This window comes from Cariama cristata, unplaced genomic scaffold (assembly GCF_000690535.1).
Source record: "Cariama cristata isolate BGI_N322 unplaced genomic scaffold, ASM69053v1 scaffold591, whole genome shotgun sequence".
Lineage (NCBI taxonomy): Eukaryota > Metazoa > Chordata > Aves > Cariamiformes > Cariamidae > Cariama > Cariama cristata.
Window position 1 is genome coordinate 38,245 of NW_009599633.1, and position 11,230 is coordinate 49,474.

The 11,230-nt window shown below is 39.3% G+C and overlaps 1 protein-coding gene across 1 annotated transcript in view; it reads right to left on the minus strand.

The window, feature by feature from the left end:
- Positions 1-5,455: 5,455 nt before the first annotated feature.
- The window catches only part of LOC104168956 (sodium channel protein type 5 subunit alpha-like), a gene marked incomplete at its 5' end in the record, with an annotated part of 137,117 nt that continues 131,342 nt past the window's right edge, over positions 5,456-11,230 (minus strand). Inside the window, 4 exons of the mRNA XM_009709740.1 lie at positions 5,456-6,690; positions 8,424-8,694; positions 9,215-9,315; positions 10,067-10,208. Of these exons, the coding sequence (XP_009708042.1) occupies positions 5,456-6,690; positions 8,424-8,694; positions 9,215-9,315; positions 10,067-10,208 (1,749 nt within the window). The remainder of the gene's footprint in view (positions 6,691-8,423; positions 8,695-9,214; positions 9,316-10,066; positions 10,209-11,230) is intronic.

Consider the following 11,230-nt stretch of genomic DNA (forward strand, 5'->3'; position numbering starts at 1 on the left):
TCTCCCGGCGCGGCCAGTCTTTCATAGCTTACTGGGAGAATTGACATGAAGAAGCAGCCGTTTCACAGGCGTTTGGTGTTTTTTTGTGTGTGCTGGGCTCCTGTTTGTTTTCTCGTATTTTAAATCCAATTCTGCTCTTGTCTCAGCAGCCCGGCACGCAGCAGAAAAATGCATTTATGTCATCCTACATGGGCGTCCTTTAATACTAGAGCCCAGCTGAGGCTTCGTGCTGCCAAGCATTTACTTTTTTTATTTCTCTTCTTCCTACAGCAGCTTTTGATGATTATAAAAATTCCCTTTAAATCTAAAGCAAGCTGCTAATGTGTTGCTTTTTCGAAGAAAACTGCCTGAGTTTGCCTCTACTGCTGTAATTGTCTGTCTTAACACAGACTTGTCTCCAAAATGATCCTGGTATTCAGTCAGACAATTTGCATCAAAAGTAAGAAGGAACTGAAACCACTAAAAAATCTCAAGATGAATCTGGAAATTGCAGGTCCTGACTCTGATCTCACAGATTTCACACAGGCTTGATTTAATAGTTTTGTGGTTTTGTAAACTCGACATAATATGACTGATGTAAAAAAAGACTATAAAAATCCTCATTTACTGAAGATCCGGTCCTCCAGGTTCCTTGTTAAGGCTGGAAAACAAGAAATCCCTTTGGCAAAATTTATTTAAAATTTCGTCCTGAAAAATGAAAAATCTGAAAGCCTTTAGAAACTGCCCCAAGAGTCCTGTAACTCTAAGTAGCCCCTAGCACAGTGATGGGAACACATGTGTAGGAGTCAGGCAATTCTGGTAAAAATCTAGGCGTGGAATTATTCATAGTAGGGAATATGACCCTGAATTTCCTTCCCATGGGAATTTTCACCACAAATTCTAACCAGGAATTTCCTTAACTAACCTGACATGTTTCCACAAAGAATTCTCATTTCAGCAAACTGCTCCTTCCAACCAAAAATTTCTTGCTGAAACTTTTTCAGACATTTATTCTATACACACGGTTACCCAGAAGTCATATTCTTATATGACACATTTTAGCAAATGCTTATTTTAAAAAAAAGTCTTTTCCACAAGTAAGACTGCCCCAGGTTAATGTAAAACATTATTATATACTGATTTTATTAAACTAATTCAAAGGACTGAGTGGACTTTTTCATTGCAATTTAAACAGCTCAATTTTCTTCTGTTTTAATATGATTAGGAACCTGCCACATTTAAATAGAAATCAGAGCACTGAAACAGGGTAACCAAGCTGGTGCTAGCCTGGGTGAAGATAAGGCTGATTCAGTCAATGCTCGTAATAGGTAAGGGTTGTCCGTGTCCCTTCTGAAGCTCCTTCCGAGATTAAGGCATGCATGCATTGGGAAGGATGTTACTCTTTGTTTAGTATGAATTTTAACATATAACTAATACGATAATAACCAAAATGCAAATCAATATAATTAAAGTGGAAAGACATCCATATTACTGTTAAGAAAATCTCATTTACATTTTTTTTAATCTCTAGGTGGGGTCCCATGTTTCCAGTAAAACTCTTCCTTCTCCGGCTAATTCTACTGGGCAAGGATAGGTTGAAATATCAATGCTGGGCTCATCCTATAAATTACTCTCTTTGACAAGAAGCTTTCAGGTCTGCTTCAAATTCATCTGAAGTACCCAGAAATTCTCCATTGACTTCACCAAGCTTTGGCTCAAACCTTTAATGGCCTGTAGTTAGTCTTACAATGCAAGATGAACTGGAGGGATTTTCACTGACAAGCCTTCCAACAAAAGCCACCATGCATTTCCCAAACTAACGTGCTGAAAAATAGTCAGAGAAATAATAACATAAATGTTGATAAAATAACAAAACAAAACAAAAAAGGCACAGGAAATATTTGTTATCCTTATTTATTTAATAAAGAAACATAATAAACTTGAATTTTTCCAGGTACAAACAGCTTAGTATGTCCTATGATATTGGCTGATATTTTCCTTGCTCTTTTCATAGCTTGAGTGATTCATGTGGTAGCCTTTATTGAACAAATCAACAGAAAAAATGGTAGCACTCACCATGCTTATGGACAGTGTGGGCCAGCTATTGAGTTAGTGTCTTTAACTAAATCACTGCACCGGGAGGTTGTATCATTGCTAGGTTCGGATCGGCATCTCCATTAATAAAGATCTGCAAGTGAGGTTATTTGAAGTTTTGGAGGGGAGTTCTGCATACCATACAAAGATACCATTCCCTTTTCAGCTCTAAAGAAATGTACCACAAAACAATAGAAAACCCAATAGAAAACCAACCTTCCAGTTACAAAGGTTTTGAAAGTAATTTACAATTCAGTTTTAGAAAGTTGCACTGTAAACATCTATAGTTAAGACCCTCTTTCAGATTTTTTTGCATTATAATTTTTTTTTTTTACAGGTTTTGGGTAGAAGACAGAACCATTTGTAATTGCATCAGTACTACAGGGTCTCACAGCAATGACAAGAAAATGTTCAACGCAAGGGTGAAATGACCAGAGGAAGAGCTCTTCTCTAATATAATCAGTGACCGGCTAATCATCCCATTACATCCCACTCATTACTGGGCCTGACTCTTAATAAGAATATCAGTTGAATATTTTCTAAAATAAGTTGCAAATAGTTAAAATGTTTTTAAAACAGCATGACCAACACCACACTGCTAAATGCAGGCTGTTTCTTCCTTTGTGTTTTGAACAACTTACATTGTATGTGAAAAAATTGCATATGAAATGCTCCTTTTTCATAGTATTTTTTCCACTTTTTTATTCCAAAGCTTTGAAAGGAAAATAATTTTACCAATCGTCAGCCAATAAATGCTTGTTCAGCTAGTAATGAATGTACTTTTTCCTAATTAAACAGTTTCATTATAGGCAGCAGCTCATTGCTAATGATCAATAAATCCCATTGAGATGAAAACATTTTAATCAGTAAGTCGTGTCCTCTGAGTGTCAGTCACTCTATAAACTCACAAGATACATATATATGTATAGATATATGTATATGTGTATATATATATATGCATATAAATATAAAAATCGCATACTCTTTCTGGGTGATATGTACAGTCAGAATAACATTACAGCATAAATATACAGGGAATCTGTATAAAGTTTCTCTAATTTGAGAAGCCTTGAGAAATTTTGGGATTTGAGGGGGGTTAGGGGGCTAGGGGTGGGGAGGGAGGAAAGAACAAAGAATATTTTCACTTTAAGGAACGAAGAGTAGTTCCCTTAAGTTAGAATCTAATTACATACAAGATTTAAAGGCAACAAAATGCCCAGAGGAACAGCCCTATGTTATACGCCATGGACATGGGGTTAAAAGGGCAAAAGAGCATGATTATAATAATACTTATAGAGTACGTTTCATTCCCTTATAACACTTTGCAACCAGAAAGTCTTACAACACCCCTGTGAGGTAGGTAAGTATTATTATCCCCATTTTACAGATGGGTAAACTGAGGCACAGATAGGTTAAATTATTTGCCTAAAAATCATGTAGTAAGAATCAGGAATAGACCCCAGGAATCCTGATGGCAAATCCTCTGAATTAACTGATAGACCACTCTCAAGTGAATGCCTGAGACACCTCTCAATGAATGGAGAGAATATATTAGCCCATATTTACACAGATACATCATCATCCTTTTGACTTGTTGTCTTTACATATTCTGACTTGTTTAGAGGACAGATAACAATGGCCATAGATAAACTTGACTGTAACATGTCGCTTTAATTCTTGTTGCCAACCTCATGTGGATTTTGACTCCTTTACAACCTGGGATGTAAATAAATGTCAATGACAATACACCTTAAATACATTCTTGATATCTTTGCTTCTCCAAGGTGAAAAGCACAATTACTCTTCCTTAAAGTGCAATGGCTCATTACAGAAATTTCAAGATTTTCCATGAAGTCCAACCTAACCCAAGTACAATCAGTCTGAAGGTGAAAAAGAAAGAACTTGTCTGTAATGATGGACTTGTCTCTATATTCCATAAATACTTTCTTATATCCTATCAAGCTTGAAAGTTTAATAATAAATAATAATCTATGTGAGCACGTAAAACCTCTAATACTTTTCCACAGCCACACATCCACCTTTCACTCAGTTGTCATTTCTTTGGCCTGAAGCTGATGGACACATCAACGGTAACTATTACTCCGCTTACAGGAATGAGGATATATATCTTTTCTAGTAGATTCTTTTTATTGGTTCCTGTATTTCTTGTCCTTCCCCAGTAATCTAACTGTACTATCTGAGAAAATGAAAGATGGACACTGAGTAGAAAGGATTCAAAACCTCAAAATTTGTGTACAGATCCAGAGGCAATTCCCCTCCCACCTTTTTGATCACACTGTCGCAGCCGTTCTGCATGGTTCAATTGGTGTTGTTTGTAGTAGTAGTAGTAGTAGTAGTAGTAGTAGTATTTTTGGAGTAATATTGAGCACAGAGTTTCCAATAAGGCTGCTTAGCTCAGTGATCCTGGGGAAAACGTAACCTATCCCACTACCTTAACAGAAACTTTGCCAGCGTAGATGGTGCTTTGGAGCACTACACACAAACGTGATGCACTACTTCTATGCCGAGTTTGATTGTGGTATTCAAAGCAGATTCTTGAAACATACTAAAAAATTAGTGCTTTTATTAACAGTTTTACAAACAGAATCCATTACTCTCTAGTATCCTGAAGGATAGAACAAGCCATTTCTCTCATTATTTTGACATCATTTCCTTCTCTGTTTTGTTTTTTTTTTTTTTTTTCTGCTGATCAGCAGTTGCAAGTCCCAAGAGGGAGGGCTTAGTGTAATAAGCAGTTAAAATGTTGCTATTTTGATAGTTTACTTTGCAACAAATTTCTTCTTCAAGCCATGGGGATCCCACAAGTTCCTATTACCATCATGAAGAGTGTAAGGATCATTAATCTCCACGGAAAAAGAGACCTTTTTTTTTTTAAGTAAAAAAATATCAAATATAATAAATTTATGAAAGACCATTCACAACATATACAGTAAGTGTTACATTTTGCTACAGCAGCTGTGATATTTTTTTTTTCTTTTTTAGAATGCAAGGTCATACATCGCCATAAGTAAACACACTATATGAGTAAGACCTTAAATGAATGTATACAGCCAGGCTTTATGTGTGGATAGATATACACTGTGTTTACTGTTTTACAGTCTAGCATATTCTTATTCACACCATTGATATAACAGCTATGACCCTGCAAAGATTCTTCCTGTGCATATATAAATATAAATATTGAGCCAAGTCAAAAAGAGCAGGGTCAAAGGTTATATGACTTATTAGACTCCTGTAGTTAAGGGTAAAAACTCCATTGTTTCTTTTGCAACTAATTTTTAATAAGAAGGCTGCTTCAATCGTTGTGTAGTTAGAGCATTACATTCTGTAAACAATATTTTAAAGCATTCTAATCAAACATTTAAACAATTGATTCTTTATCCTTGTCCGGCGAGAGAAGACAATCTATAGCCTCATCACTTTTGCTCGAGTCCGTCATCTTCAGCTGAAGATTATCACTCGTACCTCTGGTGACGCTGTCGTAGGATGGAGGGAAAGACGTGGAGGATAGAGTTTCTGATTTGTCTATTGGCCTGCCGTAGTTTTCGTTCATCATGAACGCAATAAGACCCTCCTTCTCGGGTGCATCGTCCTCGAGGATGCTGCCATCAAAAGTCCTGTGCCGGTACAAGTAAGATGCCTGCTTCATGGAGCGCCGAAACAAATGTCTCCTGTAGGCCCGCTGGATGACAATGGCGGAGACTTCTTCTTGTTTCCGTCTGAGAGTTGTTGTAATTGGTTCATAAGAGATCTTAGATGGATTCGCCGCCATGAATTTTTCCTCCATCTGTATTTTAAGGGCATCCATCTCTCCAGATTCTCCTAGCACCCTTTTTGTAAAAGCAAACAAAATATCCAAGCAATGGATCCTATCTCCACTGACCATGGGCAGGTCCATTGCTATGAGTTTGATTTTGTTTGGTTTTGCTATGCGCAAAGGTTCTGATAGTGCGTCTGCAAAGTCTGAAAGTGCAGAATACTCAATAAACTGAGTGGCTTCAGGGTCAAACTTCTCCCAGATTTCATAGAACATATCAAAATCATCCTCGCTTAGAGGCTCTGTACTTTCCTCAGTGGCTACACTGAAGTTCTCTAAAATAATGGCTATGTACATGTTTACAACAATGAGAAATGATATAATGATATAAGTAACAAAGAATAAAATCCCTACGGCAGGGCTTCCGCAGTCTCCCTTTGAACCATTTGCATTCGGAAGGTTTGGGTCGCAATATGGTGGTCCGGTGTTTAAAATAGGGTTCAGAAGACCATCCCAGCCAGCTGACGTTGTGATTTGGAAGAGACAGAGCATGCTGTTAGCAAAAGTTTGGAAGTTGAACATGTCATCAATCCCATGCTCCTTTTTAACATAGGCAAAGTTAGCCATGCCAAAAATGGCATAAATGAACATGACCAGAAAAAGCAAGAGGCCAATGTTGAACAGCGCAGGTAGGGACATCATTAAGGCAAACAGGAGAGTTCGAATTCCTTTGGCTCCCCGGATAAGTCTTAGAATCCGGCCAATCCGAGCCAAGCGAATGACTCTGAAGAGTGTGGGAGAGAAGAAATATTTCTGGATGATGTCAGAAAGTACGGTGCCTTGAAAAGAAAAGAGAGAAACAGCGAGTTAGTACATGGGAAATAATCCCAAGATTCCCTTTAAAGCAGTCGGGATTATGGACAAAATCAATGAAAACCTCCACAGACTGGAAGACCCATGATAAAGGGAATGGCATCGTCATCAATGTTTTCATGCCCATTTAAGCTGTGCAAACTTTGTTGAGACTAGGAGCAAAGGTGTCAATGGTCGCAGCAGTTTTATCAAGGGAAAGCTTGTCTACCGGCAATGAGAAACCAGGATCAACTCAGACAGGACACAGATATCTGCAGCTTTTGGTCATGACCCACCTCAGAAATTTATCATGGGTGCAGCTGGTCAGAATTTTTCTGATAAGACAATATTTTTGTCTGTAAAATGTTAGTGAGTCAGCACTGAAACGCTGGTGTGCTGGCCCTGTTTTCCTGAGCCACCACCAGAACAGTGCAGGTTTCTACTGGAAACCCACTTGGTTGGTTTTCCAGCTTCCCTGATGGGCTGGGAGGGAACTAAGAGGTAAGACTGCACTAGCTAGGAAGTGAGCTTGCATCCCTGTAGCTAAACTCTTCCTGCAGAAACAAAGCAGCTTGGTCCAGACTGTCTAATGCCAACAGTCCCTGGCTGCACTGAGCTGTGCTGAGCTCCATCTCCCAGCCCAGCCTGGGAGAGGGCTCACTGTCATTGCTCAAGTCCTCTGACACTGAAACGACATGGTTGATGACAGGGCAGCACTATGACCAACGTGACCAGCTCTGGTTAACTGGCCGCTATGGACATAGCCAGGGTATCCAGCATCAAGGCTCTGATGACAGCTGCATGGTAGTGATGTTCCCCGGGTAACCCAAATCTGTGAAATCCAGGTGGTCCAGGACCCCCAAAGTACGCATTGCTCTCTGAGCACCAGAGATCTCCTGCACTGTGATCTTGCAGGTTCCCTGGTCCACCAGAGAGAGTTTAAAGCAACAGGAGCACCAGCCCACAAGAAGATGGCTCTGTTTTCCTAACATGACACTTTTTCATTCACCTATTCCCTCTTTCAAAACGGAAACTTTTCTGGAAGAGCCAAATTTCTGAGTTCCTTCTGCTCGTTGGATCAACTGATCATCTTCCAGTTGCTACTTTATTTCCAACTTCAGTGAAAACTCTTTGGGAGGCATTTGACCTGCACTTCTGTAGCACCTAAAATACGATCTCTGGTTGGGGCTACAGAACAGCAAAAGGCACAAATTAACAATAAAGTTGTGTCTTTCTGTTTCATCCCTTGGATATATAAGGGTATGGAGCTCTAGTGACAACATGGCTGAGAACAGCCAGACTCACTGCACCTGCCCAAACGACTATTTCATACTGTTGTAATAAAAAGTAAATAGCAAAACAACAGCAATCCACATGTGCCCTTTTCATGTGGCTTTTTTACTTCTCTGTCTTTGGCTGTTATGCAGAACTGGAGTTAAGTGTATGGTGCCAGTTCGGGACCATGTTTTATCACCATGAACCATTAGGTGTACATTGAAACCAATACTGTGGTGTGATAAACCTCATCATTTTGCTGATCACACAGTTATTGTTAGGTAGTATTATGTTATATTATAATTACATATTAAAAAATATGCTTAGGATCCAATTCTCTGAGTCGAAAGGGTATATTATTGCACGAAGCCTTTAACTTTGTCTAATTAATTTTATGTCTGCCTCTCTAACTTTGGAGTTTGGGTAAAAATCCAGGTTCACCTACCTACGATTGACAGAATCACAACAACAAAGTCAAATATGTTCCAGCCATTGGTGAAGTAGTAGTGTCGCAGAGCCAGCATTTTGATGATGCACTCCCCAGTGAAGATGGCGACAAAAAGCATGTTGATTTTATGGAGGATGTTCACTTTTTCTTGACTTTGGTCATCTGTTTCCACCATCATGGTAACCATGTTAAGGCAGATGAGAATCATGATGGAGACATCAAAGGCTTGTTTTGAGACGACATCAAAAATAAAACCTTGGTATTTGTTCTGGAGGAAAGGAGAAGATTTAATCAGGAAATTTGAATTCTGTCAAAATGATGACTTCATTGTCTCCTGATTGAACAGAAGGTAGAGGAAAATAGACAATATACTGCTTCTGACTGGAACTTCATAAACTTAAAGATGATGACGAATGGTTGTATGATAGAGTTTTCGAGTCCATTTATTCCTAATGCTTCTTGAAACAACTGAAAAGATCTTGGACTGGGGCCATGAATGCATTCAATGCAGGCATGTGGCCACAGGCATATGTAAATTGCATATGTAAAATGCATACGTAAATTGTGTACGCAAATTGGACTTTTAGTCAATATTGCAGAACAGTGGAAATTTTGTACCACAGGACACTGGACTTGCAACCATTGTCCAAAATCAAAACATGTAAATACTAAGTAGCTTTCACCTGGGAGCGATCACCCTTCATACTGTGGGAAGTTGAATCACATTTATTCTACTAAATAAATATTCAGCTATTACACAAAGTTCAATTGAATTACGTCATTCTTACCAGTGGCCTTGGGATAGGCTTTTGAGGTTTCTTAGATCCAAGTTTTTTCATTGCATTATAATACTTTTTCTGTTCTTCTGTCATAAAGATGTCCTGGCCACCTAAGTATACGGTGAGAACAAAGCTATTATTTTTGATGAAAAGAGCTCCACTGCCCCCATCCAAAGTTCAGGGCTGCATCCTCTTCTACTTTCTTATTTTCTTTTTCATGGAGCTTTAATCAAAATATCGAAGAAGGGCTTGAGACGAGATGAGATGCAATGCCAGGAGCTGCTTATCGCATGAAGGCAAAGGGCAGGAGACACAGAGCAGTGCAGGCAACCCAGGAGGAGCAAGACTCAGATTCTGCCTGCCCTTGAGGTAAGTCCAGGGCAAGAGGGGAAACTATAAGAACCTCAAGCCTTTGTTTAATGCGTACAAAGCAGCGAGAAGCACAGCTCTCAGGCCAGGCTGCTCTTCCCTGACCCTGTCTGCACTTGGGACAGGGAGGCGATGGGTTGAGGAGAAGGGGTTGCACTGCTCTGAGGGACAGTGGGGTTTGTGCGTGGGGGACACTAGGGTGGTCTGCGCCTCTGTGGCAGAGGTTGTGCCAGAGATCCTATCTGCATGGAGCTGCTTCACTGCTTTCTGTGGGGAATATAATCCTCCAGCCTGTATTTTCAGGATGCTTATCCTACGGGGACATTGGGGGCTGCTACAACTGCGCTTTTGTAAAAGTCCTGCAACATGGTTTCTGCAGCCGTTCTGTCAATGCTAATCTCGAGGTTAATGTGGCAAAGCCACTGCTTATAAATCTATCCCTTGCCCTGGTCTCTGCAGCAATCACAAAGTGATGTGTAGCATATGCACTACTTATCTTTTTCTTTTGTTGGTTAAAATTGTCAATGATGACACCAATGAAGAGGTTCAATGTGAAGAAAGACCCGAAGATGATGAAAATCACAAAGTACAGGTACATGTATAAATTACATTCCCATTCAGGCTGCTCCTCACACTGCAAAGGGAAAAGGAAAAATGTGAAAATTACACCATCTCTGCACATATCAAAATATTAGCACAGTTAAAAGAAAACTGTCTGTCGGTAATAAGATTATGAAACAGGAAAAATAGCATAACTCCCACTAGCAGAGTCAGTGCTTCTTGGTCTCTGAAGTTTACTACTGGCATCTGCAATGCCATGGTCATTTCAGCTACGTTTCACAGCACAGTCACAGTGATCACACTGCTCCAGAAAGTGCAACTTCAGAATAAATCCTGTAAAATCTTCTCAGAAGGGGAAAAAAATCAATTTTCTGATTATCCCTAATCTTATATGAACTAATGGTACTTATAAAAAGCAAAAGTAGGATTGTAGTATAATTAAATGCTACTGAGAGACACTGCATTTAGAAGTTCAACTTTTCTTTTGTGAAGGTTGGAAATAAATAAGATGTCTTCTTCAAGAACTGAGCAATGTAGTCTGATAGCCTCAAATCACATGTACCACATTTGGCAAAAACACTCAGATTTGCACCCCCAGCTCCGAGTATCTAACCAAGATGCCAGAAGCTCGCATTTCCCTAAATGCCATATTTTCTCATGTGCTACACAGGAATTTCATTCAGCAACAGGGAGGATATGCACACGTGTACCTGTAGTACACGAATAAATCAGTATTATGAGCTATGTTATGCAAAGGTACTTACTCTGCCCCTACGATGCCATGAGGTTTTTCCACCCGCTCAACTTCATGTTACTCAATTCAACCTGTCAAATTCCCAGTACCACATAGCTATCTCAAAAATTAACAGTAATTGTAATCTTGTTCCTTTAATATTATTAAAACAGGGAATGGAGACAATAGATTCTTAAATAAAAAAGAAACAAACCACAAGTGATGTAGCAAGGGAAATGCCTTTTTTTTTCCTTTTTTTTTTTTAGGAAATCTGAAAGCTGAACAGGATGCAGGTAAAAACTGGGCAGACACCAGCACCCAGAGCTCCAGCACATCTCAGGCCAGAGCTGGAAGCTCACACC